The sequence below is a fragment of the Anopheles coluzzii genome, chromosome 3, assembly GCF_943734685.1.
Source record: "Anopheles coluzzii chromosome 3, AcolN3, whole genome shotgun sequence".
NCBI lineage: Eukaryota > Metazoa > Arthropoda > Insecta > Diptera > Culicidae > Anopheles > Anopheles coluzzii.
In genome coordinates this window covers 17,258,159-17,282,300 of record NC_064671.1, presented here as the reverse complement: position 1 = coordinate 17,282,300, position 24,142 = coordinate 17,258,159, and the positions used below count along the sequence as shown (strand labels likewise).

The 24,142-nt window shown below is 43.9% G+C and overlaps 5 protein-coding genes across 5 annotated transcripts in view; 3 read left to right on the top strand and 2 right to left on the bottom strand.

Annotated features, from left to right (window-relative positions):
* LOC120958379 (ras-GEF domain-containing family member 1B-like) overlaps positions 1 to 2,506 on the top strand; it is a 46,734-nt gene extending 44,228 nt beyond the window's left edge. Inside the window, exon 11 of the mRNA XM_040381137.2 lies at positions 1,765 to 2,506. Coding sequence (XP_040237071.2) covers positions 1,765 to 1,835 — 71 coding nt within the window. The 3' untranslated portion in view covers positions 1,836 to 2,506. The remainder of the gene's footprint in view (positions 1 to 1,764) is intronic.
* Positions 2,507 to 18,088: 15,582 nt separating this feature from the next.
* LOC120958115 (protein SCO1 homolog, mitochondrial) lies at positions 18,089 to 19,276 on the bottom strand. The gene is made up of 2 exons (XM_040380689.2): positions 19,158 to 19,276; positions 18,089 to 19,089 (listed from the first exon to the last, which is right to left on the bottom strand). Exon 2 carries the CDS (start codon positions 19,076 to 19,078, stop codon positions 18,245 to 18,247), a length of 834 nt encoding a protein of 277 aa, XP_040236623.1. The 5' UTR covers positions 19,079 to 19,089; positions 19,158 to 19,276; the 3' UTR covers positions 18,089 to 18,244.
* Positions 19,277 to 19,585: 309 nt separating this feature from the next.
* On the top strand, positions 19,586 to 20,244 carry LOC120958117 (28S ribosomal protein S18c, mitochondrial). The gene is made up of 2 exons (XM_040380690.2): positions 19,586 to 19,721; positions 19,787 to 20,244. Exons 1-2 carry the CDS (start codon positions 19,682 to 19,684, stop codon positions 20,191 to 20,193), a joined length of 447 nt encoding a protein of 148 aa, XP_040236624.2. The 5' UTR covers positions 19,586 to 19,681; the 3' UTR covers positions 20,194 to 20,244.
* A 332-nt stretch (positions 20,245 to 20,576) lies between these two features.
* On the top strand, positions 20,577 to 22,332 carry LOC120957630 (nuclear pore complex protein Nup58). The gene has a single exon (XM_040379927.2). It carries the CDS (start codon positions 20,734 to 20,736, stop codon positions 22,273 to 22,275), a length of 1,542 nt encoding a protein of 513 aa, XP_040235861.2. The 5' UTR covers positions 20,577 to 20,733; the 3' UTR covers positions 22,276 to 22,332.
* A 13-nt stretch (positions 22,333 to 22,345) lies between these two features.
* On the bottom strand, positions 22,346 to 23,617 carry LOC120957631 (DNA-directed RNA polymerases I and III subunit RPAC1). The gene has a single exon (XM_040379929.2). It carries the CDS (start codon positions 23,505 to 23,507, stop codon positions 22,521 to 22,523), a length of 987 nt encoding a protein of 328 aa, XP_040235863.1. The 5' UTR covers positions 23,508 to 23,617; the 3' UTR covers positions 22,346 to 22,520.
* Positions 23,618 to 24,142: the final 525 nt, after the last annotated feature.

Here is a 24,142-nt window from a genome sequence, read left to right as displayed (position 1 = left end):
TGAGCAATTCTGAAAGCATTACTGAATAAGTCAACACCATTTTAGTATCAATTGCATGTCATATTTCTGTCCAAATTCTGGTTTTAAGTTGATTTTTTAAACACTAATCTTCTGTTAAATGTAATTATCTCACAGCAAAAGCCTTCGAACCCAATTTCAAAGAAGCAGAGCCAACAATTTCTTCTGCAACATTGATACAATCGATATTGAAAGTAGCAAACAATAATGTAATGCAAAATGACGTCAACAAGAACTTAAAAAAAAAAACAAAAACCTTCCCATTTCGTTCAATTGCACACTGCGGCTGGTGATGCACCAACGCACAAATTCCAACCAGAAGCTTTTACACTGCCAGCGACGAAGAAGAACGGGCGCTTTCAGAAACAGCTAACGAAACTAATCAAAGTTGGTATAATCGCAACTTTGATCCGATGCCATCGGATCGGTTTCTCTTCAATCAAACCCACACACACACACACACACAAAAAACCTCCAAAGCAGAATGATGAAGGAGCCAAGGATCATCGCCGGCCACAAGCCTGACCAATGCTGCAGATTGCTTGAAGTTGTTATTATCTGATAAATGGACTTTTCTCCACTTCTTTTGTCGCTCCCCTCATTTCTCCTCCCTCAATGAGTGACATGACCACTGGCGGTCCGTTGTCGTTGCAGTGTCGCTTTTTGTCTTTTTATCCAGCTCCAAGTCGGATGCTGCCTCCTGTCCGTGCTTCCCATTCCAAGATATTGTCACTTTTATCTATGCTTTAATCTTCGGGAAAGTGGATGAAAGGCGCCGGGCGAGGGATGCTGCAGTTAGAAAACTATCAATCTTTTCCCATCCATCTTCCACCTGCTCCGAATGCAACTAGCCCGATGACAGGGCTTTTTTTTTGGGTTACACGCTTCGAGATGAACTATCATGCTTTTGTTTTTCATTGCATTATTTGGTCTCTCTCGCTCCCGGGCCATACTGCAATCGAACATACAACCGCAAGCTCTGTGCTTTTCCCAACCGCAAGCTTAATTTAATTTTACGTAAACCGAGATAAAAACACAACCACACAAGGGACAATAATGCTAGAAGGCGACCAGCGTCCTGTAGCTTTGACTATTCATTTTTAAGTTTGCACACACAAAAAAGTGAAGAAGAAATTGCAATCCTTTTCCTTTCGTGTGCCATTCTACGTCCACAGACGTTCTTACTGTTCGGTGCGTTTTTTTGTTTTTTTGGACAAGAAGAATGTTACCGTCCGGGCAATGTGCTGGAACAGTTAATAAAAATGCCATTCCAAGACACTCCCAGCCATAGCGTGAGCGTTGCCCTTCGCAACGATGTGGATAATAATGACGTGGTCCATCCGGGCCCGAGTCCTTTGCACACGGTGCCGCTCTTTCAGCGAATGATTTCCGGGAAGAATAATATGCTCCGGCTGGCCGAGCTGGCCGAGCTACCATTGAAGTGCATTGAAAGTCGCTGCAGTGATGCTCAAGCAGCGACGGCAGTGCAATGTTTGGCATTCGCAACCCCATTCAAGTGTGCCGAGGTCCGGCTTCTTTTCCAGAGGGGAGGAGGGGTTATCTCTCGCTCTCTTCGATTTGAATTACTTCCTCTTCAGCGTACTCCGCTTCCTCGGTAATGGCGAACGGTTGAATGGTCATCGCCTCGAGGGACGGTACAAAACTGGTACTTTTCTTCACTTATTAATAATATTTCCTGCCCTCTTCTGTGTCTGTTTTTTTTTGTGTGTGTGTGTCCTTTTGCAGAGCTTATGCTGGCATCGTTCGAATGTGAAGCACCGACGCCAGCCGAGAAGGAATTGTACGACGTTGCATAGCATTTGCTTGTGGTGGTGCTGCTCCCGCTGCTGCTCTTCTGCCAGCCCTCGATGGAAGCCCGCACGTTCCAGCTATTTCCCAAGGACAAGGAACTCCTACTGCTCCCGGTGCTTCTATTGCTGCCGCCGCCGCCGCCGTCTGCCCTGCATCACTGCAGCGAATATGATTGTTGCACCGGAAAAAGCCATTCTCTGCAAGTGGATTGCAATTCGATTGGCAATCGGGACGGATATCGGGTGCATCAACGCGGCTGCACAACTGCATCGAATGCTCACTTCCGCCGACTGCTGGTGTCCTAGCTGGACCGTCGTCATCATCATCGCCGGTGCGTTCCAAACGGGCCGGGGAGGAGGGCAATCCATACATCATTGAGGTTTATTAGGGTTTCGGAGTTTTTCTTTATTTTCCTTCGTCTTCTTTTTGCTCGCACCGGACACTGCGAGCTGTGCGAAACAAAGGGAAATAAAATTTTATTTCCAATTACCCATAAAACAAAATCTTTCTTCATCGAAGCAGAGGAACAAAAACCTGGATAGAAACAAGCGTACACACACACACACAGCATAGTAGAGTCTGTGTCTGTGCCTGGCAGTATGTCTGTAGGGTATAAAAATTGTAAAAAATAGCTAACGATAAGAAGGTGTGTGGAGCAGGTTGGGGGGGGGGGGGGGGGTGGAGAGTAGGAAAGAGCAAAACGGGAAGTGATAAACGGATGAGCGGTTGTTTCCAAGCCAGTGAAACGGATGATTGTCTTCGGCGTGAGTAAAAGTATGTTATCCGACAGCGATCCCAATCCAAAAGCTCGCAAACACCATGGCGAAAAAAAGCGTTTGCAACGCACATCCCAACACACCCAATCCCTAGCCGATCGTTGATTTTACTCCCGGTGTTCTTTTTTTATCTGTATCATTACATAGTTTATTGTAGCTGCAGCTGGACATAGCGCCGGCACTGTTTTATCATTTTCTCCCGTTCGTTCGATTTATAGCGCGAAAAGGAAAAAAACAAAAGCGAAAACAAAGCTCACACTGTGGTGTACTTCCAAAGTGCAACAAGCACACGTTCGCGCGCACATACAGGCGTAAGGGTGGAAACAGTTTCACGGATAGATTCACTAACGATGTCACACGAATGCAAACAACAACAACCAAAAAAGATAGCAATGATTAAAGAAAATTTATCGTTTTATCGAAAACACTCACACACGCAAAGTGTATAAATCGTTTAATTGGTTTCCTCCCCCCCCTTGGGAGCGCAACCAACGGGTCGCAATATCCGCAATAGCCTTGTGGCCTATCCGTTGGTGTGCCAGTTAATGGTGCTGGTGGCAGGTTGGTGAGCGTTACGTTTTGCAGAAATTGTGGGTAAGTAGGATGAAAATTAAATTCATGCTTTAAAGGATTTGCTTACAGGACATTGCCGTACATCCGATCACATCCGAATGGATTCATTAAAAACAGTAATTACGACAGTTGTTTACAGTTAATTAAAACAAAAACGAAAAATGAGCATTATTCAGCACTCCAAAACGTCAATCAACAATTGACCTGTTTTGTCTGAGAAAAAGAAGCGTTTCATGCATTTCTCTATAACTTTTCATGTTTTATAGTTTTACACAGCTACATCTACATGCAGAATGAAGGAGTTGGCTCCAACTTGTCCAACTGCTACTTTAAATTTTATTTATCTGTTTAATACACCTGTTGAAGCTTTTTAAACAAAACTACACACTGAGACCTAACCCAACTAACAAAGACGAACACACACAAACAATAGCTTATCACGCGTAACAAACGGACGATAAAGGAGATCGTGACATTTCTGGTTCGAATGTATCACAAACAACGTTGAGTTGCTTGAAACTTCAAGCCGAGATGGCCAGAATGTGGACGATCATCTTTATTAGCGATCAGTGCTTGAATACGAAGCATTTTAGCCAGTACGTAAAGGTTAGTTAGAACAAACAGAGTAGGCTATAAAATGTAAGTTCAGAGTAAATCGGTTGAAGAAAAAAATCAAAGGTATTTACCTGAGCTGTAGGGGAAGTTTACCTACCTGCGGACGCCACTGACGGACACTGCGGGTAAGATGGACACTTCTCATAAATGCATGAAAAAAGTAAATTTCAAAAACAACAACAATGCAGTATCCTAACTTAAAGTTAAACAACACATTTGAGAACAGTTTTAGCATAATATATGCAAAATTGGTTAAATCCACGGATAAAACAAATTTTCAATCGTGCGCACCCTTGTGGATCTAATTTGACTACTGCGGATCTTAAGCTCTACAAGTTGTATTGTTTACATTTCCGGAAGTTTTATTTCATGAATGAGTTGTCGTCATCATTAATGAAAAAACTGGTGAAAGAACGAGAATGAAAGCAAGAAAAAATATTGTTTTCTGGTGGTTTAAACATCCTGACACAAAGCGAGAAAGACGGATACTTTGTTGTGCTTCCCCACAACCGAATTTATTGATTTATTTTACTTCTTCTATCAATTGGTGATGAATAGATTTCTTCAAATATCTTAAATAAGGGCTATAAGCCATTCAGCAACTAGAGAAAGTATTGAAATAAGCGACAAATGAAACACCGGTCAAAATAGCAGCCATTCGTCATGCTATTACTAGCTCGACGCTGATGAGGCGCTTCACGAAATCCAATATCTTGTCGTTCACGAAATCCAATATCGTTCAGGAATAGATAAGAAATTCTGTGGTATTACAAGTATCAAATGTTGAATTTTGACATGTAATTTCCTAAAAGGAAGTTCTAGACTGTTGTTCTGTATGCTGTAGCAACATCAGCTGTTAGTGCGTGATATTTCAATAATGCTTTAGATGCTACATTCTACGATATATTGCAAGCGCAGCTTACAATTCCTAAATTCATGGCTGAATGAACCGTCGTTGCAATTGGCCTAGAATTTGTTTATGTACGTACCAGGATGTGGAAAGCAATAGGATATGTTAACATACTATAAACCTCCTCAATTTTCAACGTTTTTTATAAGTATTTATCTTACCCTTCATGGTGTCCATCATTCCCATATTAGGTGTCCGTCTTACCCGAACATTTCTAAACTGCACGAAAAAATGTTTTTCGTTCATGGAAAAAACGCAAAAATCGATGGCAACTTAAAAGTTTCAACACATTTTCTGATGAAATATGAGTGTAAGATAATGTATGCAAATTTGTATGGTCGTTGCGCTTATATATCCCTAGATTTTTACCATTTCCCTTAGCGTGTCCGTCTTTACCTAGCTTCACCTATATTGCTCTTCAATGCTTGCTAATCAAAATGATAGTCTAAAAAACATTCTTCCGAAAACCCTTCAACTGTGAGAAAGTCTCGGCTTTTACGGTTGAACTAGAACAAGAGAGGAAAATCACGATCCAATGCGTCACATTCCATCATAATCAAATTGAAAAATACTTATCCTTCCTATGGTGCAACGACTATTTTGCCATTTCAGAATAATAAGCTCTGGGTAAGGGATGCAATCCAGCAGTATTGTAGTATTTATATTGGATCTCTAGGACGTACATCTGCTCCATTACAATCGTGATTTTCAATTCAATATATCTTTTATAGTAATCGGCTGCAATGGCTGAAGCAAGTTTTGTCTGCCATGAGGAGTGTACGAGCCAACAATCCTAATCCTAAAGCTCATGTGTTTCATCTTCAAATACCAAATGACTCTCCTGGTACAACAGGATGCTACATTCAATCTAGCAAATAAAGCAAATGTGTGAAGTGGAAACCATCGTGCTACTTTAACAAAACTTATCCGTGGAATCTGATTGATGTTAATATTTCATACATTTATGCTGATTTAACGTTACTATTTCACTTCTTGTCTTTCAACATCTAAACTCACCAAGCGGATCACCGATACGAGCTGCCTTTCTGCTATCCTTGATTGACAGCTGTTTTTCCATTCAAATGTACAAGCAAAGTACACACAAAGCACTTAAACCGTTCGCTTAACAGTTCCCTCCAACCTTCACCCAATTCTGGGCAATAAAAAGATCACTGTCCTTCCAATGAAAAAGCACATATGTGTGTTCACAATCAATAGAACATGCTTGCAATCTGTTTATATTTACCCTTTTTTTGAAAGCAGTTTGCAGCAACTACCGGCTGCACTTTAAACCAGTTCGACCAGTTAAACCAGTTCGATACGGCACGCCGCACTCTGTTGTGCCGATGAAAGCCCACTTTGAACCAAAAGGCCCGTGGATTATCGTTACCACCGATAAAGCCATACATACACACGCCAAGCCAAGTTGAAAGTGAAATAAACGAGCAATCCACAGGGAGAAAAAAAAACGTCACAAAACATTGAAACAAACCGTACTCACATCATCGTGCCGATTATTGCATTGAGCCTGCCACGAAACGACATTTAATGCTTCGCTCATAAATCCTGACCACTGTTTTGAGCGACACAGAGAGAGAAAGAGAGAGAGAGAGAAAGGCACACGCTATTGATGGTAACAAAATTGTTGCAGTGAAAACAAAACAGTAAAAAAAGCACGCACACACACACGTTTCAAACAAAAGCCCATCAAGTCACGAATATTTTCGATAAATAAATCGCATCAGCATCAGCGTATTACAAGCGATAAATAAATCGCATAAATTTAGCTTACAGCTACCAGCGCGGACCCCAAATTGCTTGCGACCACAATGAGCGAAATAGCTCGTAAATAAAACCAACAAAAAACCACAAACAAATGGCATTCACTGGAGAGGAGAAGGACTGTAGAGTGGGTGGAGGAAGGGTACCCCGGAAGCGCCATTGCACCACCCAGGACCAGAGCCGGGGAATTATTTATGCACAATGCTAATGCTCCCTTTTTCACAGCTGTTTGTGCGCAATGTTCCTCCATAATATGATCGTTTTTTTATATTGCATTCTGTCCGGGACGTTCGACAGTGGCTGAGTGAGCCGCGGGAAGAAGAAATCATTCAACTGTTTTTTTTTTTCTCGTCCGCCCACAGTTCATCTCATTGCAGGGTAACCTCCAGTGGCATGCGTAAGTCATCATTTCCCTCACCGAAGGCCAATGTTACTTGCAGTGAAATTAAAATTCCTACCAGCACACCCACATGCAGAGGACGGGGGGTGGGCGGGCTATAGGGGTTTTGCAGTAGGGTTGGTTATTGAAAAAGTTGCCCGCGACCCACACGTACCACCGTAAAACTTTCCACGTGAAATCCCTCAAGGGAGTGCGATGGAAGTGAAAAAAACTCTGTCTCTCTCTCTGTGTCCTCCTCATCTTTGCTGATGCTTTAAGGGGTTAAAATATTTATGATGATTGCCAAACAAGCACATCATTGCGATGCGTTTCAACCCTCCCAGCGAGCGTTTTCGATCGATCACTGAACGTTATTCCGAACCTCCGATACTTGTTGTAAGCCTCGTGCCGAACCGCTCGAACCGAGTATGTTTTATGATGCTTGCATTGCACAATAAAACATGGCATTAAATGTCGAGCGGCGGGACGGGCCGGGGACTGAGCCGCCGTGGGTGTGTAAGAACAGCATTGCCAGCAATTTCTTTGCGCTGGATTTCGCTTTCGTTTGGCCGTTTCTTCTAACCGCGGCTCTAACCGTGGCTGGGCACACGGTGCAGTTCATGGCGTTCCATTAGGGCGGATCAAGCTGGGGCAGGAGGGAGCGAACAATAAGGAAATAAAAACAAAACAGGCTTGTTTTTGGCAACAGGATCGGGGGGCATACTGGGCATGCGAAGGATGTAATGCTTATTTTTTGGAAAATAATGTATGGTATCAAAATTCCTTTTTCCCCTATTTTTATGGTGTGCAAAGTTAACATTTCGTCATTTCGTATTTTGTCAATTAATGCAAAAAATTTTAGAAAAAAAATTCTATGAAATGTGGTGCTCGAAATTCTTTTAAAGAAGCTATATCGAAACATGATAAAATAACGAAACAGTTTGTGCTACGCTACTTCTTCATTTCTTAGAATATTAAGGCCGAGGTACATTGTCCGTACTCGCTAGTGTAATTTGTCAATTGTCACTAGCGCTTCTGGCGGCGGCTAACCGAAGCATTTTGCCAAACAATTTTAAGCCGCTTCAGAAAATATGTTATTTTTCCATGTTTTTTTACTTAAACTGGACTGAAAAAGCTTTGTAATTGAGAAATATATATGTTGCGCAAGTATGTCAGCCATTTTCGCATTAAAAAATGATTTAAAAACTACTAAAATTAAAGATCCGGCACGACCATTCCCTCGATGATCAAAATAAGCTTTCACCAGCTGCCGCCAGATGCGCTAGTGAGAATAAAAATTACACTAGTGAGTATGGACAATCAAACCCGTCCTTAAAATATTGAAAAAAAAAAACTAAATATTAAGGCCGGGGGACACTGTCCGTACTCGCTACTGTAATTTCGATTTTCACTAGCGTATCTGGCGGCGGCTGACGGAAGCATTTTGCTAAACAATTTGGAGCCGCTGCAGAAAATATTTTATTTTTCCATGTTTTGTAATTAATTCGGATGAGAAAAGTTTTGTAAAAGGTAGATGCATATGTCCTGCACGCATTGCATCCATTTCCATGACAAAAAAAACGATGGAAAAACTACTTGACTTCGGGATTCGGCGTAACCATTCCCTCGATGACCAAAAAAAGCTTCCACCAGCCGCCGCCAGATGCGCTAGTGAAAATCGAAATTACACTAGCGAGTACGCACAGTGTCCCCGGCCTTAACAGTTTCTCCAATGAAATTATTTAACAAAATTACTCGTTTGCAAACACTTTTTAGATATTTGCATAACACGGTGGAAAACTCATTCGCATCGTGCGATAAATTACATCATATTGAATTTCAACTAACATTCAATAAAGCTCATCTTCAATATTCATGGATAAGACTTGGCTATACAACACATCTCAAGTGTTTGATTTCATTTTAAAGATAAAGTAAGGTCGGTATAATAGACACTACAGGTCCACTTGACCCCGTCTTTCCATTCATAAGTTAACCGACCGCGATGCTTCCACTGCAAAGTAATCCGAAAGTAGTAGGCTTTCTCTCTCGCTCTCGTTTGAGATGCTTAATGAAGATGAGCCGGAACCGAGCCGGTGGAGTCTACCGCTACCCTGCCCCAAGCACGAAAACGGGACGGCAACGGAAGGCACAAACAAAACAATCCGTTCGTTCCGACCGTGTCGTTAAGTTCAGACGATAGTTACCATAATGTGCCATCGGAGGTATAAATCTGGTGCAAAGTGGAAAAACTCTCGGTCGGTCGGGAGGGAGCGCCTTCATCACCGATTAGCCCGGATGGTAAAAAGAGGGGCAACCCATTTGTGGCGCAGTGAAGCAGCGGAGTGCTAGGTTGGTCGGCTGGTTGGATGGTGGTAAAAATTTACGAAATGTTATCCTCTGTTACCAACGCTCGGGCCTGAACCCGACCGGTCGCCTGTCCGGCCGAAAGTTAGACTTGTGTGACTTGTTTACACCCGCAGCACCCGCTGGTACGTGTATGATGTGAGAGCATAAGTTCAGCATAAAGAACATAACGGCTCCCCCTCGACTTCTTGCGCCGCTAGATTGACCCGGAGTCCCATTAAGAGCACTCGTTTGTTGGAAGGTTTTTTGTTGTGTGTGGTTGTCGAAGGAGATGGAGTTTGCTTTCACAGACGCAACTGTTTTCATTCCTGCCTTCTAGCCGACAGGCTTGGGGGAAAACCCCAGAACCCAGCAGAGCAAAGAAACGACTAGCCGTAGATGCCTTCCCGTTCTCGTACCTTCAACCGTACCGAAGGAAGATGTTTATGTTCTGTGCTGTTCCGAGCGAAAATGAAGATGAAAACTACCGGCTTTTCCCACGACGATCCCCACGGGAGAACGCTCCGATGGTAACCGGTCTGTGGGCTGGTTGTGTGTCGTTTGGAATTTAGGAAGTTATCATTCTCCACCAACCGTCCGGCGGCCGTAATAGAACCCACAAAAACTTCATCCCAGCGCCACATTTAGTCCCACTGTCCCAGGCTGAAAGTTTTTGCAGCCCCTCATCGGTTCCTGGTATTCCAACTAAACAAACATACCATCTGGTACCATTTACTGTGACCGATCAACGCATAGTTGCAGCAGAACGGCAACCTACCAACGGAAATGGAATACACAGTATCTGCTAGCGTTCTAGACAGCCCAGCCTGGAATACAACCTGGAAAGAGAAATGGGAAGCCAAAGCTCTCTCCTCGAGATTCGAGCCAAGCCACAGCACCACGGCATAGATTTATGAAATAGAATTGTGCAATAAAAATTAATCACAACAAATTTCTACCACCAGAAGACGGCGCTGCACCGGCAGCACATAGTCTGGATGTACGCTGCTGTACGACCGAGGAAGCGTTGCAGCTGGCACGGTACCAATGATTTAGGGGCCGAATTGGCTAAAACATACCGAAAACATGCCTCGAATAAATAAGCGCTACAAATCACATGCACTCCAACATAAGAGTAAGTGGAATGCATTTGCGATTTGTCGGTGGGTTTTTTATCCGTTTCGTTTCTTCCTCTGTTCAATCTATTTAGATGTAACGAATCTGAATTAGTTAGATGTAACCATTGGTGTGTAAATAACATGCAATCAACTGCTTGCTGCAATGTTGAAGTTTATTTCGGGGCTGATTGGGTTTGTGTGAGACTTCATCTGAGCTGATGTATCCGATATATGCATTAGAGTTCTCTAGCCAAAATTTGAAATTAATGTAAATATTACAAAAAATGAGTTACGCTAAATTGTGTTTGTAAGCACAAAAATAAAATAATCCATTACTTTAAACCCATTAAAATAATTCTAATTTTTCTGTATCAATTTTTAAGTGCATTCTTCCCACTTTAGGAATAAGCTTCAACAGCGTACTCATTTTTCCACGGCATGGGTAGTGAAAGCAAATCTGATGACTTTATAATGAGGTATGATTTTGTTTTTTCGTCCATTTTCGTTCATACATCAGGAAAATATTGTATTACTTTTTCTGCTGATATCACATTCTAGCTTTGTACCAAATTTGCACCATTAATTTATACAGTTTGTAAGCTGTTTGAACATCATGTGTAGCGATCTCAGCCGCCACGATTCGTATTCGTAATCATAATACGTATAATTGCGACTAAAGGCGGCAAGAAGAAGCAGGAGCGAGATCGATTGTAGAGGACGGCGGAGATCGATTGATGAGAGATCGAAGAATCGAGGCAGAAGCGATGGCGGAAAGAAGCGAAACTTCAGTGACGGCTTGCGTGTAGTTCGGAGTGGCGGTTAATTTGTAGCGGGAATTTGAATATAATAATTAAAATTTGTTATAATCCTAAAGAAATAATGTACATCCGTTTCACATGTTTAGCCTGTTATACTAAATAATGGATGACATTTCGATCACATCCTGTTGAATTTGGTACACTTGAGCCTCACAACTAATTGCTTTACGAGACTAATAACTTTGTGAAATCATTCCGAACGTAAACCTACATGAACTTCGTCGTCAATATGAATTATTTAAATTTGTTCCACTCTTGCTAGTCGAGTTCGAGAAGAGGACCATTCGAATACGTGGTAGTGGAGCATGACACAACTGACTCAATCGCCCTTAGCGAGTGGGTTTACGATATTTCAAATAAGAAGAACCATCTATCTTTTAGCTTGAGAATAATAACTGATTTAAAGCATATATAGGATAATATGATCATACTGCTAGGATTTTGTCTACAACTAACATCTCTTTGTTCTGGCACCGCAGCGCCAGTTGGCAAAAGACGTCCTAAGACTCTTTTTATGAATTTTGCAAAATATGGAGCTCTCTAATTTAATTTAATTAAATAAATCTATTTCCTGTAATGCAAAATCAGATGCGATTAATCAATTTTGTTTGGGAGAAGTATCACTTTACGTTTACACATACCTAACCTGTTAAGCTCCGTTAAATGGGTAACGATGTTGAACATTTTGAAAGATAGTTTTCCCTGTTTGCCCTTAAGAATGCTAATGATATTGTAGGATAACAAATTGATCATAAGCATTAAATTGTAATCAGACATGTTTTTACAATGCCTCAACGTCACATCGACAGCAAACTCCACAATCGCGTCCCAAATCTTACCTAAATCTATTTGATTTTGGTAATATGCATTCTCATCAATTGCTGATCGATCGACCCTCGCTCAACAATACCCATACCCCATTCGTCCAAACAAAACCAGGATATCCGATTTAAATTCCACATCCTTTCAGCATCCACTTAACCATCAAAAGCGACTCAACAATGTGTATTATAAGGAAAAGAAAAAGGAGAAACCAGTTACACCGAATGTTACACACAAATAACACACAAAAAAACACACAGCAATCGAACAACAATAAGAGTTCCTAATCTTATCATGACAGCAAAAATTAATATTAACTTCAACCGTTGTCAAATAAAGCCCGAAATGTCTTGGAAATATGAAAACGGTACGCCTGGTCGTGTTGAGTCGAGTGCGAGCAGCGGCAGGATAAAGCAATAACCCTCATCCATGACCATGACCAAGGACACTTACAATCTTGTTCGAAAAACGGATCCCCTTTCCCCCCAAAGTGAGTGAGAAAGAGAACAAGAGAAAGAGAAAGAGAGAGATGCATAGAGAGAAAGAGAGAGAGATAAGGGGGGCAAATCAATTCGGTTTTGGGCGCAGCAGGAAATGTTCGATATCTTTTCGGAAGGCGAGCTGAAATAAATTCAATTTACGATAACTTTCAACAAGCTCAAGCATCACACCATTCGATTTGTAGCGCTTATATTTTTTTTTTCTCTATCTCTCTCTCTCTCTCTTTGAGCAATAAAAAATAGAACGTCACTCAACAGTACCAACAACAACAACAAAAATGGGCACGAAAAAACCGACCCGGTAGCAACCGATAGAAGAAACCCTTGGCAATGCTACTACAACAATCCCACAATCGTCCTTCCCAGACATTCGGTACGATCGCATTCGTCCGTTTTCTGCTGCTGTGCCATTTTTACTGAGTAATGCATTTTTTCCAATAAATAGATAGAAAAAAAAAACGAAGAGGAAATAACTGAGGAAAAACAGCATTTTCATCCGCGTGCGCGCTCGCGCCCACCACAGGAGCAATCAACTTTTGCAATTCGGAACAAAAAACTTTTCCCGTGCTCAATGTTTGGTGCTCATTTCAAAGTTCCAGCTTCGTAGACGAATCCAAAGCAAGAAGACGAAGAAAAAGTCCCAGCAACATTCCAAAATCAAGCCCCCTGTACAACCGCTCGCCCACCCTAAAGCTAGACTATTTGGCCAAGCCTTCGATACCGTCGCTTCCGGATGAACAAACTGGACACCCGTTTGATAAATTCTTCACCGTTCGGGGTGTTTTGTTGCCTGTTTTTTTTTTTTTTTTGCTCCTACGGCTGTTCCAACTTACAATTACGAATGGTAAAACTTTGTTTTCCGATTCTTGCAAGTTGTTTAGTTTAGCGCGCATTGAATCGTTTTTGGAAGGACTGTTCCTGTGTTAGATTAGGTTTTAAAGAGAAATTCTTGGAAGGTTATTCCTAGAAAGATACGGGGTTCACAGTTGTCCTTAGCGGAGAAAAGGAAGATCGTTCTTTAAAGGAAGGCTAGGTTTTGACTGATGTTTTCCTTGTTTGATTGGAGTTCAATTGCCAGGTAATTTTTCATTTGAGATACACAGAACTAACTCGCCTCCGAGGCAATACGGACACAAACAGTGTCAGTGTTTTGAAAAATAAGATCGATTTTTGTTTGTAGCTTCGCTGCAATGTTTTGATGAAGCGTTTTTCTCATTATGCAGAGGCAAGAAAGTGATCAAAATTTCTAGAACATTGAGTTTTAATTGCTGATTATTTGGATTCGATTACCAGCTTGTTCAATTGGGTTTGAATTGAATTTTGTTTGCATGAAATTTTATAATGAAGTGTTTCTTTCTACATGACTTCGCCCAACACTACCTTCTCACTAAAAGGCTACTACTGAAAGAGACTGTAAATGATGCAATTTGATCACAGTTTGATGCATGTTTGCAACTCTTTTAATGACATATAGACTCAACTCACCGGATGAAGTCTTGAAAATCATGAAGATGATAATGATGATGGACCTTTCGCCTTCATAAGTTCGAAAAGGACGAAATATAAAAATATGTTGTATTTATTACTTTAAAAAAGAATACGTATTTCTTGTTAAGATGCATAAGACCTTGACCTTGGCGTTCTAGGCCTTGGCGTTTGTTCTTTGAGTAGGATAGCGATGAACATCGGTACCCCAACCTATCTGCTCTACAAGATATGTTGGTAACATACCATGAAAGGTTTCGTAAATAAAAATCATAGTCTGATACACAACACTTTGCTTGACTGACATCGATTGTAATATGTCAAGCAGAATAGGAGATGAAGTGTATCTACCAAGACCCAAAACTAATGTCATAACTCTTGATTATTGGCTTCATTGCTTTTGAATGTTTGCTAATGCCATCTGATGTCCTTATTCTTTGGAATAGTGCAGCAATACTCTTTTTGTCACCTTGAGTAAATTATTAGTAGCATTAAAACATGAGTTATTTTAAAGCCGGTTTGGTTAATTAAGTTAAGAGACGCTAAAACCCGTATCTTGTCTTAGTCTTACACGAAATAGTGTACTTTATTTTCCCCCGTAGCCTCGATCGTCCGTACAGTGTTGTGAACGTTAGTCACACTAAACTCATCCAGTGTCGCCCTCTGTGAGGAATTACAGGAAATAACACCGTGTGAACGAACCAGTCGTTAATAATTATTAACAATTGTAAGGGAAGAAGCTACCAAACTATAAATAAAATATGATGTTCTATACTGAGTGACCCCCTAAGAGTTATTTACTAACTCCTTTTAAAAAAGCTTTTATGAAAATTACCCTAAATTAAAATATGATCAAAAATGTTAAAACTCAAACACAACATTTGATAACGAAGCAACAGGTCCTAATGGCGCGTTTTAACGAATCATCTAAACACCCTCCCAACTATGTCCTTGGTGAAATTAAAGGTATAAAAATGTGCATTAAATCATTCCAAATCATGATACTGTTTGTATAACATACAAATGTAAAGACAAATAGTTAAAAATAGATTTTAAAACATATTCCTAATCCCAAAAAACAGTCTTTCTAACAACCATAGGACCGCCACGATCAACACTTCTTCTTTTTTAAACTCCAATACCAGTGTTAGTAGCATTTGATTGTGGGAGTTTTTCCCGATCGCATGACAGGATGTTTTTTTTCTTTCCGCCAACATACGATCATAAAAAAATTAAAATGGGATCAGTCTTACTACAGGTGTTCTGATAAATGCTTAGAAATTAGGAAGTGCAGTTTTACATATTTCACTGATGCTCCTCTCTAATGTGCAAAAAATCGTCAAAAGAAATATGACAACGCACTATATTCTTATTACGAGATTAACCATAAAATATAAAATTAAACCGGTCTTCTCGCACTGATTAAAATACTTCTTTTTTCTAAATAGCTCTCTAAAGCTAAAATTTATACATTCCACACGTTTAACAGCACATAAATAACTCCCCAACAAGCGCACCGAATAAAACACTCACACCAACTAACCGTACAGCACACGCAAGGATTTACATTAACTTAAACTGGGCTACAAGAAGCAAACCCCCCCCCTCCGGCCTCTGACATGCGAGAAGGAAAACTTCATCAACCATACGGGAAAGCCAACAAAAAATAGAAAAGCATAGAAAAAGTCGATACGATAAGCGAGAGGAAAGCGAGCAAAAATGCCAAAATACAACAGTCAACACGACGGGTGAGAAAGTTTTAATTTAATCTTCCCATGTCCGTGTGTAGTGTTGTACCCCCCCCCCCATGCCCCGGCGTTTTTCGAAAGCTTCCGAGTGTACCGAGCCCCTTTGTATGCTTTTTGTCCCTTCATCACCCCCCCCCCCCCCTCCCCTCTCTGCACTCTTACACTTCCACTGTACATGCGGAGCATTATTGCACTACTGCTTATGGTTAGTTTTCCTCGAATGCGGACCACCAAGTGCACATCGAACTAGGAAACTAGGAGAGAGGGAGAGAGAGAGAGAGAGAGAGAGAGAGAGAGAGAGAGAAAAAAAAAGCAGGATCGAAATGCAACAACAGCTAAAAATAAAAGGAGGAGCAAAAAAAGACCTTTTAAACTTTTCTCCACACCACAGAACAAACGGCAAACATTGTAGAAGTGTGCAAAAGGGAAAAAGCCTCCCCTCAACTCCCCCCTCCGGGAACCGACTTAAAAGCAAATACGTCCCAAAGTCGTCTTACGATGTTTAACACTTTGCAGTACAACAATTTTTGTCCCTGCAAATGCACCAGCGATGCGTGCCGGTTTTGCTTGCAGGCAGCTAATGGCTACCGGAAGATGGTAAAAGCCCTACCGCCAAGCATACAAAGTACGAGCGGAAGTAAGGGATGTGCTCCTGTGTGTATGTGTGTGTGTGTGTGTGTGCAAAAACCAACGATCAAAGCCATTATTGTTTTCATTATTCTACCAACGATCAGCATCTCGGTACCATCATCATCTACCGACACACCGCACTCGGTGCACAGGAACTTTGCACCAGCGACTTAAGTTTTAACACGTCCCCAGGACATACCACTGACCGTCAACACGGTAGGTACTCACGTAATCCGTTGCCACAAACACACACACACACAAACACACACACACACACACACACACATACACGCCAAGAGGGTTGCTGTCCTCTCCCTTTCCTTTGTGGTATAGCTTCGGACAAACGGCAAAACCTAAAAACAAACAAACAAAGATGTAAAACCTCGGCTGCTCTAACTTTGCACTTCGCGTCTTAATTAAACTTTCGCAAAGAAGATTACGTTTTATGCTGGTTAAATCTTTAACAGCAGCTAAAACGAGCAAGAGCAGCGGGAGGACTGTTGGTTCTTTGCATACTTACTAAAACTACGCGCTTTGATGTCTCTTGGCCCTGCTCTCGATGGAAGGGAGAACAAAAACTATTTGCTTTTACTTTCAGCATGTAAAATCGGGCCAGGGGGCCTTGGGCTTGATTAGCTGTGTGCCGGACACTACTGTGAACTAGTTATTAAGGTCTGGGAACTAAGAACTCCAGGACTAAGCAATGCCTTTGGGCCGCGTTCTGTCCCTGACCGTGGAACCTTCCGAGATACCTGATACGAATAGGAATGTTTAACTCCGTTCCATTTCAATCCATGTATCATTTCTAGTTCCGATTAGTAGTTTCAACTCCGTCCAACTACTACGAAAATCGTCAGATGAGACCATTTGTGTCTGATCCCTGATGTTCTAGGTTCCTTCGTTCTGGTGATCGTAAAAATGAAGTTTTCGTCGGAATCGTTCCCGGCTAGCTCCGTAGTATTCTGGAATCGATTCCAGATGGTAGGTCCGAAATCCGTTTCTGGAATCGATTCCAGAATTGGCTCCGGAATAGGAATCGGTACCGGCATTGGTTCCAGAATTGGCTCCGCTATCGGTTCCGGAATCAAAATGGGCTCTGAAATCGAAATTGACTCCGAAATCAGAATCGGCATCGAAATCGGATCTCCATAAGAATAGGCGTTTGGGTCCAATGATGCTACGTATTGATGAAGCCGCAAAGAACCAAAATTTACTTGTAAACGATTCATTCTGATAGAGATTTCCGGACTGACTTCGCTTCTGAAACTTCTTATTTCAAGAACTTATTCTCTTTCCGGAGTTAATTTCATTTCTGGAGTCAATACTGATTCCGTTACCGAAACACATTGCGATTTCCAAATCAATTCCGTCGGCCTCGGGCGTCGGGGAGTCAACTCCGGCAATCGGCTCAGTAGTCCATTCCGGCAATCGGAATCGATTTCAGCATCGGGACCGGCGTCGGAATTGATTCCGAACACGGAAATCGGGTAGATCAGATTCCGAGCTCCCACCACTGTTTCGTATCTCATATTCTGTCTCTTGCTATGGCGATCCTGCACCATTCAAAGAGGATCATAATTGAGAAAAGCTAGTCAAAGTAAGAATATATTAACTATAATACTGATAATGAAACGAACTGATAAAACATATTGAAATTATAATGTATTATGTATGGTTAAATGGCCACAAACAATCTCATCATATTTCTGTTCTCAATACTTTCTGCCATTCGACCTCGAATAAGTAACAGCAGGAATTTATCATTACGACGAAATGCTGCCGAGTTTTTAATCAACTTAACAAATATGCTGCATTGCCACTGGCACGCTACTATACTTTAATTGATACAAGCCATCCATCCATCCTTCCATGCATACACACAAATACAAAGCTACATCACCCCAACCCGCCTCTACCACCAGGCCGATTTGTGCGTCTGCTTAAACTTTGCCATGTTGATCAGGATGGAGTTCTTTATCGATTCCTTGTCACGGTTCTGGCCATAGTAATCCACGAACTCACCGTTCGGATCGATCAAGTACATGATGATCGTGTGATCGACGATGTAATCGTTGTCCTCATCCTTCGGTCCGGCACTAAAGTACACACGGAATGCACGACATACCTGCGCCACCTGCTCCACCGTGCCGGTGAGGCCGAGCAGCTTGGGCGAAAACTCCTTCACGTACTTGCCCACTATCTCTTTGCTGTCGCGCTGCGGATCGACGGTAATGAAGATCGGTTGCACCGGGTCGGCGTCCTTCTCCTTCTCCAGATTGTCCACCACCGCCGCCATCTTCTCCAGCTCGTCCGGGCAGATGTCGGGACAGTGCGTGAAGCCGAAGTAGATGAGCAACCACTTGCCGAGGAAGTCGGCCGATTTGCGCGGATTGCCGTCCGAGTCAACCAGATCCCACTTGCCACCGATGGCCGCCTTGCCGAGCTGTCGTTTCCGCTCCCGCAGCAGCGCCTGCTCCTTCTCGTCCTTCACGTACCACATGAACCCGAGCACACCGATACCGGCGGTGGCAATAAATGCAAAGCTTTTCCACGTAATGGGACCCTTGCCCTTCATCGGATCGGACTGGCGGTTTGTATGCTGTAGTCGGGTCAGTATGGAACCAGTATGTTTGCTCCACCGGCCAGCCGGATTGCAAACACTATTTGCTCGGGCGCTGAACAGTCCGGCACTCCCACACAGCTCACCGAAACTTCGGCTGGAGATTTTTAGCAACAGTTTCGACATGTCGGGGTATTCTGAGGGCGGGCAAATCGTAAGACTGAATTAATCACGGTATAGAGGAGAAGTTTAGTAAGAGTTTTACCTTTTTTCACACGACACTATATATTTACACACATTTAAACAATTTGTGTAATTATTTTGCACTGCTCTTTTCTGCCGGCAATGTTGTTACGTGCGTTTTTGACATTTTTTATCTCACGACAAAAGAGTGCCTAGTGAGAGGGTTGCAAAAATAATCGAAGATGTTTGGTAAACCTAAACGGCTTTGACATTTGAGATACATTTTCCAATTCCGTACAAATTGCTTCCATCTCTGAAAATAATTTTCTTGTAAAAAATACAAACCCTGTTTCATTTTTTCTCATGTTTGAAACCGCAAAATGTCTCTAAACTTTCTCTTTCTCTTTAATCTTACAAAAAAACGTTGTTCTGTTGCCGATACATCACACTACTGTCAAAAGCACAACTCAAATATTGATCCTACCTTGTAAGACACATATCTTGCTCTGACAGCACCGATGTCAATAATTACAACATTCTGCCGCAAATCAACTGCACCTCGCAGGAAAACATACATACAATCCGTGATCAACTTATCGGTTCATCATGATTTGCGGTGTGCGAAGCAGTTTACGATCAGCTCGTGGTAAGTGCAACTAAATCAGCCATGAAATGATGCAAACGAAAAATGTATAATGTGTGTTTCCACAGCCATTTTAGGTTATGTAAACACAGGAGCTCTGGTTGCTCCCACAGCGACCCGATCGGCTGCACCCTACAAGCACTACACGACGAGCGCCGATAATAACGATTCCCCCGTGGTGCTGAAGGATAACCCTTTCGCCAAAGAGCGAGTACAGTGCGTGCTGTGCAAACACGGCATCGATCCGGATTACAAGAACGTGCAGCTACTGTCCCAGTTTCAGAGCCCATACACCGGCCGGGTGTACGGTCGCAACATTACGGGCCTGTGCAAAAACCGTCACGAGCAGGTGGAACGGGAAATCATCAAAGCGCAGAATGCTGGATTTATGCCCACCTACCATAAGGCGGTCGAGTTCCTGAACGACCCGAAACTGTTCGACCCCGAGAAGGCGATTCGCCCGCACAAATATTAAGTCTCGCACTGTAGTAGGGAATGCAATAAATCATTTATTTTTACCGTTTAATGTGTCGTTATGTTATAAACAGCAAATCTGTTTCTCTGTTTGCAAGACTTCGATTTCGTTATCGACAAACGATTTGGATCCTCCACACTCCAATCACATTCTGTTGCTAGAGGTTATTTACTCCATTTCTTCACCTCACAATACAATACAATACAAATGAAAATAAGTCGTTGAGCCGGTGTTTCACTTTGTACAAAAAAAAATCCCATTCCAAAATGTATTTTTTCATCAAAAATAGGTAAAATCAACCACTCAACTAAAAAGCATTTTGTTGTACAATCTCCACTGCGTGCCAACCACTAGGCACTGTCAACGACCCGACTCGTTTGACGTTTGACAACCGCCAGGCTCAAACAGTTTACTTCAGCGCTTGCTTTCCCTCGTTTTTCTGCGAGGAAAACAAACTCACGGTTTCCGCCGGGAAATCTAAATTTCCCGTCCTTGTGTGTGCGCCGTGTTCCGACCTCCGCCTGCCCGCCGCTCGCCAAGATGTCCGGGTTTTCATTCGGCACCCCAACAACATCGGCTCCCGCCTTTTCCTTCGGTACGCCAGCGGCAGCAACGACAAGCATCGCGGCAGCCGCCCCACTAGCAACGGCAGCAGCGGCAGCGGCACCAGCGACGGGATTTTCCTTCGGAGCCCCGGCCACCGCAACAACGACGACAGCACCCACGGCCACCGGGTTTAGCTTCGGCAAACCGGCCGCAACCACAGCAACGGCAGCCGCCCCACTATCGTTCGGCCTCGGAGCTACCTCCACCGCAGCAACCCCGTTCGGTGCCGGGCTGAGCGTATCGGCCGGAACCACAGCCACCGCCACCACGACGTCAACGTTTGCCGTACCTACGCTAAACTTCGGAACTGCTGCAACCGCAACGGCCGGTGGTGCTACCGGGACGCTTGGGCTTGGAAATGCCGGCGGCGGTCTTTTCGGTGCGGCCAAAGCGACAACCACCGTAGCCACACTGGCGGCAGCTCCTGCCACCACCACCACCGCCGCCCCCGCCACGGTTGGGCTGGGCGGCGTTGACATAAACGCCAACCAGCCCAAATCGGTCGAGGGCAAGAGCGACAACACGAAGGCGAAGGAATCGCAAGTGCCGCAGGAAATCATAAGCACCGTGGAGCACCTGAAGGAGTACATCAAGAAGCAGAAAACGATCGGCTCGGACATTGCCCGCTCGTCCGCCCGCAAGATGTCGAACGTGTCGAGCGAAATCAAGAGCCTGAACAGCACGCTCGCCGAGCTGTCGAACAGCGTGAGCAACAACCAGAACGCGATCAAGATGCTGCGCCACGAAACGTCCGGCATTACGCGCCAGGCCGATATGGCGCAGCGCACGCAGGAAACGCCGGCCGGGCTGCAGTTCGAGAACACGCTGCCGCTGCAGTACTTCATCGAGCTGATCCAGAAGTACGAATCGGACCTGATCAACCTGAAGCAGCAGGTCGAGCTGACGGAGAAGCACATGAACTCGCTCACCACGCCGCAGTACTTTACGCCCCAGGATCTGAAGCTCTGCCTGCAGCAGATCTACGAAAGCTTCGTGGCCCTGGCCGGCCGCCTGCACGAGCTGCACCAGAAGGTGGAAACGCAGAAGGAACAGTATCTCAACCTGCGACGCTACCTGCTGCGCGACAATACGGACGTGTTCGAGGGTGGCGAGGGCGCGAAGGAGGGCAGCAGTGCGGTGGACAAATTTGCCCTCAACATCTCATCCGGTCCGACCCCGTTCTCGACGGTGATGGGCGGTAACGTGAGTTTCGGTGTTTCGTTGAGACAAACCGGTGCCGGGACGTCGCTGTGGTCGGGCGCAGGGACGGGTTTGGCGGGTGCCGACCAGGGCAAGGGTGCTCCGTTCGGGCAGACGAACTTTTTCGGCATGAACGCGGGCGGCAGTGGTGTGGCGGGAGGCAGCGATGCGTTCGGAAATCGGTTAGGGTTTGGTTTTGGGTCGACGGCAACGACCGGAGCGGATGCGTTCAATCTGCAGAAGCCACCGATAGGGAGCAAAAGGAATAAGTTGTAATAATAAAGAATGTAATTTGGAGAAACCTTTGAGAACGTGTATGACGAACAGATAAAAGTACGAGTTAGGGTCGTTTTTTAATTGGTTTACTTCCGAAATTAGTGAAAAAAGTGTTCAGTTAGTTCCTAATTCTAGCCCACGTTTTGTATTATTTAGACTTCTTTTTACAAAAGTAGTTACTCTATCAATCTATTGTAACATATGCTGTACACTACTTCTCAATAAAACGCCAACCATCCCTTTCTTCAGTTGCCCTTTATTTCATCCAAAAACATTCGGCACTTTTTCTTCAGCACCTTGGCCGCCTCCACAAAGATAACCTCCGGCTTGAGTGCACCGAGCGATTCGACCGTAAAGATAAAATGATTGCGCACCCGCGCGATCGTGACCGCGTCCGCTAGCTGCGGATATCGGTACACATTCCGGCTGCAGCTGTCGTACCGCGCGTCCTTCACGTACGCCTCGTCATCCTTCGCAATCTCGATCACGCCGGGTGAGAAGCACTTCTGCAGCAACCGGGCATCGTTCCCAGCGACCGGCCGGTTCAGCTTAATGTCCGGCAGCAACCGGTACGATACGGTCGCGACCGGCGAAAACTTGGCATGATCCTTCCCGACACCCTTCACCGCAAACAGCTTTATGTCGAACTCGTGCCCGGGGCGCATCTTGCTGATCAGAATATCATCGTCGATCGGACCGACGGCCGCCTCCGTGTAGATCGTGGCCTGGTTCCCGATCGGTACCCACTTGATCTGGCCCGAGTAGATGCTGTGATTCTTGTACATGTTCTCGTTGTTGGTCACCTCGGTCGAGTCTTTGTTTTTGCGCGTACACTTCACCTTCAGCTCGAACTCGAGCGTGTCCAGCGCGGACGGTGGGTCCGTCTCGTTCGCCTTGTACTCGAACATGCGCGGATCGGCCCGCAGCGGAATGAGCCCGAGCCGGTGCGCCAGCACCTCGTCCTGTATGATGGAGGTGTTGTTGTAGATGTGCACCTTCTCGATCGCCATGCTCGGCACCTCGCTCAGCATCAGGCGCCGGAACACGTTCGCGATCGCGCAGCTCACCCCGATCATGTCGAACTCGAGCTCGTTCTCGTCGTACCGCACCACGACGATCTGCAGCTTGCGCTTGAACGACTCAAAGTCCCAGAGTTCGTCCGCCAGCCCGTAATCGTTCGCATCCTGCTTCAGCTTGTACTCCTCCAGGTAGAGCAGCGGCTTTGTGGTCATCTTTAATTTACTTTTATTTCCCCTTGAACTTCTAGAGCGAGCCGCACGTGCTCTTTGTTGATAATCGTGCGTGTCTGTTGTGTGCCGGGCGGATGGAATTGTTGTGACAGCTCCGCTGCACAGCACTGCAGTGACATACAGTGTGGCCAGATTATGTTGGCGGTTTTCGTTAGGAGCACCAACATTTTATCGCTAGTTTTCAGTAGGAGGTTACGATTTTTTCGGTAGTTGTCGGCAACCTGATCAAAGCGGTCGCACCAATGTAGGCCTTTCTGAAATGTCGATCTGAAAAATGTACTATGGATTATAAGCCAACGAAGAATTGAGATGCACATTTTGTTCTGAGCGGTGGCGAGTTCCTCGAGAGTATTCTCGGGGCTCCACGCTGCCGCTTAGGGTCTTGGCACTAATCGATCGGATGTGATTTTATCGAACGTGCTGTCAATATATTAACAAATCGATTGAAATTGTGCTATTTAGCTAATTTGATAGAATTTGCGATTATTTGGATGATTTTTTTTATAGTTTATTGATAAAAAAAATAAAAATAAAAATACTCGCGTAACTAGGGAATAGACTGTACAGAGAAATCGATATTTCTGGTCACTCTTGTGAAATTTTGCTCTACATGCACT

What these genes read in the sequence shown, in the direction of transcription:
- LOC120958115 (XM_040380689.2), bottom strand. Translation starts at nt 19,078, where the DNA reads ATGTCGAAACTGTTGCTAAAAATCTCCAGCCGAAGTTTCGGTGAGCTG.
- LOC120958117 (XM_040380690.2), top strand. Translation starts at nt 19,682, where the DNA reads ATGATTTGCGGTGTGCGAAGCAGTTTACGATCAGCTCGTG. An exon ending in CAGTTTACGATCAGCTCGTG is followed by an intron (nt 19,722 to 19,786) that starts GTAAGTGCAACT and finishes GTGTTTCCACAG; the next exon opens with CCATTTTAGGTTATGTAAAC.
- LOC120957630 (XM_040379927.2), top strand. Translation starts at nt 20,734, where the DNA reads ATGTCCGGGTTTTCATTCGGCACCCCAACAACATCGGCTCCCGCCTTT.
- LOC120957631 (XM_040379929.2), bottom strand. Translation starts at nt 23,507, where the DNA reads ATGACCACAAAGCCGCTGCTCTACCTGGAGGAGTACAAGCTGAAGCAG.